The 3135-nt window shown below is 34.8% G+C and overlaps 1 protein-coding gene across 1 annotated transcript; it reads right to left on the bottom strand.

The window, feature by feature from the left end:
* Positions 1–1842: 1842 nt before the first annotated feature.
* LOC129810217 (alpha-ketoglutarate-dependent dioxygenase alkB homolog 7, mitochondrial) lies at positions 1843–2906 on the bottom strand. The gene is made up of 5 exons (XM_055860542.1): positions 2765–2906; positions 2518–2699; positions 2298–2465; positions 2049–2242; positions 1843–1982 (listed from the first exon to the last, which is right to left on the bottom strand). Exons 1-5 carry the CDS (start codon positions 2844–2846, stop codon positions 1856–1858), a joined length of 753 nt encoding a protein of 250 aa, XP_055716517.1. The 5' UTR covers positions 2847–2906; the 3' UTR covers positions 1843–1855.
* Positions 2907–3135: the final 229 nt, after the last annotated feature.

Raw genomic sequence — 3135 nt, 5'->3', positions numbered from 1 at the left:
CTTTCATAATAGAGCGAGTGCTCTACCACTTGTCCCATTGTGTACGCTCAAAGAAAAAAAAAGCCTCTCCCAAATTCTGGCATTTACGGCATTAAGAAAAACATTTGAATCACAATTAATATTGTTTAAAAGTAGTAAATTACTTTTGGAAAAGAAAAATTGAAATTCATAAGCCTTACTATAGCCTTATATAGAGTAGTAGATACTCGCTAATTCCGATCTTTAAAGATAGGAATACTTTATGCCCAACACACAATAGCTTTTATTTTGTAAACATGTTCTCGCAACTGCCTATAAGAGGGAATGATATGACTAGATTTATATCTCATTCACTCTCAGTGAAGTGTCAAAAACATGTTTACAAAATAAAAGTTATTGTGCGTTGACCATATAATTCGGGCAGCAGTTGAATTTGAAAAAAGTTTGTTAACATTTTTCAAGTTTGATTATGATTGAAGTAAATATTCTCAAATTTGCCATGGTTTGTCTTAGTTTTGATGAGATTTTGCACTATTAAGAGATTTTCCTGACATTTATAATAGCAATAAGCATGTAAACTCAATATGTGTATTAGGGTGTTGCAACAAGGAAAAAAATTTTAGGCACTATTCTCAGGGTGCTGTATTTGATGAGACAAGAAAGTTTTTCTTTGACGACCATATGATCAGACGCCGTTTAGAGGTGGCTGAACGACCCTCTCTGTAGTGTAAAATCAGAAAAATAAATACAGCACCCTGAGAATAGTGCCAAAAATTTTTTTCCTTCTTGAAACACACTAATGTGTTTGCAGATGAACCAAAAAAAACAGGGGCTTCTCGACATTTCATTTTTCTATACATTTCTGCATAGAGCTAGGTTTTTCAACGCAATCTGTCCTTCCGGTGAGCGTCGGAATTTGTTGATCAAATCCTATGAATCAAACAAACAATTATTTATTTTAGAAAGTTGAGGAATTAGTGACAAAAATCCTAAAGAAAAGACCAACCAAGAACCACTGAGGAAGACACGATAAGTGTCGAAAGCTCTGGTGAAATTGTGTGTTTTATTCATAGGATTTGATCAACAAATTCCGACGCTCACCGGAAGGACAGATTGTCCTGAAAAACCTAGCTCAGTTATACCACCGTCGGCTATCCCTTTATACAATTTTTGCATAGAGACACTAAAATGTATCGGCAAGTTTTTTCCTAAAGAGAATTGACTTATCAGTCTGATATATTTCGGAATTGTGCATTAAAAGCTATCTAAAAATACATATTTCATAATGTTCGCCGAAATAATACAAGTTTAAGTCGCAGTGCAATATCTGCAAAATTTTTACAAGGAAAAGTGAGAAATAGCTGCACTTTTTATTAGGCTTGATGGTTGATGGGCCTCTGAAAAAAACGTTGCATTTCAAATAATTTCACGCCTGATTTCTCTCTAATGGCCGCTACACACTAGAGAAAATTATGTCCATATTGAAGAGTTTTTCCTACACAAGCGTAAGGAATTTGCTTCAATATGGACATAAATTCCTCCAGTGTGTAGAGACGATAATTCGGGTGACGTTTCACTCCTTAATGCCCGAATTTTAGAGAGCGTTTTGTATTACATGTCGATCATAGGTATTCTGAATGATTTAGTTTTATTTCCTAATCAAAATGGAATATTTTATTCATAATTTTTATTTTTTACTCTGATTCAATCACCTACTACGAAGTTTCAATATTGAAATGCATATCACATTGAAACCACTGAAATGTAATATCAAGTGTAATGTATAGTCAGTGATTTGAAGTTAGCAGTAAAATTGGCGCGCAAAATTTTTTTTCCGGAACATGAAAAAAACTTAAAAATTATTGAAAATACTTTATTAAAAATCTTTTGGCTTATTTCTACACACTATGGATATTCTTCTTGTCTTTTTTATAGGACGTCCTTTGAAGAATGATTCATTATTGCCTAGAATTTCATGGGTAAAGTTGTACCTTGCAGAATCTCTGGAAAAAACAATTGATCCTTGAAGGAATTCATTAAAAAAGATTTAAAATTCTTAGAATTGATACCTCATAATGTAGAGAGACCTCTGAGGCAGATGGATATTTGCAAAATATCCAGGATCTGTTGAATTTTCATCTTTGTCCGGCTGCTTTCGGTAATCGTTCTCTGGATTCTGTTGGTACTTTTTCTCATCGATCCTGACCAGTTTCATCACGCTGTCCGACAAAAGACTAACTCCAGCTATCGTTGAACCACAATACTGCAGGAATATAATTTATTTTGATTCTCAGTACGATTTCCTAAAATAATCTCACCCTGACGCTATCAACATGAGGTTTGATGACTCCTTCCTCTGCGAGATCCAGGATGTGAACATGCGGCAGAATTTCCCCTCTGAAAGCAATATTCCTGATTCTCTCGATTGTAACCTTATTGTCTGGGTACCAGTGCTGCCTTTCAGTCTCCCTGAAACCATGAATCGCCTTCAATTAATTTAAAATTGCAGATTTTGGTCAGACATCGATGGCTTCTTACATCATCCCAGTGATCGAATTCATAGCGCATTCTCTTCAAATAGGGCTCTATTTCCTGCATGATTTTATCAACTTCCTCACTGGACAAGAAGTTCGGGATAACTGTCATGTCCTGCAAGAAGTCTTTGAGGTCTTTTTCTGGCCATTCCTTCTGGAATTCCATGAAGGAGGAAGTAGGAAGACCTGAAATTTGTTTTGATTTTAAGAAAGTCTTTTCCAAAGGGGATTTCCAAGAATTAAACACTTACTCGAGGCATTTCTTCTATTAGTCCCTATTCCCTGTTTTATTAGCAATCTTCTAAAATTGGAAACACATCTCAACATCACCATTTTCCTTGATTTTTTACAACTTTCTTTAATTAATGAAATAAAAATTCCGGAAGCGAAACAGCTGATTGTCAGAGCAGCGTCAGAAACTAATTTCAAAAATTTTTCAGTTAAAAAGTTGGCGCCAAAAACAACAGAATCAAACAGAGAGAACAGCAGCAGGATTGAAAAAGTTCGGTGAAAAATGTGAAAAATCATGAGAAAATTGATGATTTTCCTATTGAGTGCATGATATTAGTGAAGATAAGAATCCTTTTATCTAGATGAGAGCTGAGGATAAGCAGTACATTTA

This window comes from Phlebotomus papatasi, chromosome 1 (genome assembly GCF_024763615.1).
Source record: "Phlebotomus papatasi isolate M1 chromosome 1, Ppap_2.1, whole genome shotgun sequence".
NCBI lineage: Eukaryota > Metazoa > Arthropoda > Insecta > Diptera > Psychodidae > Phlebotomus > Phlebotomus papatasi.
The sequence above is the reverse complement of the archived record's forward strand: the minus strand, read 5'-3'. Positions and strand labels throughout refer to the sequence as shown.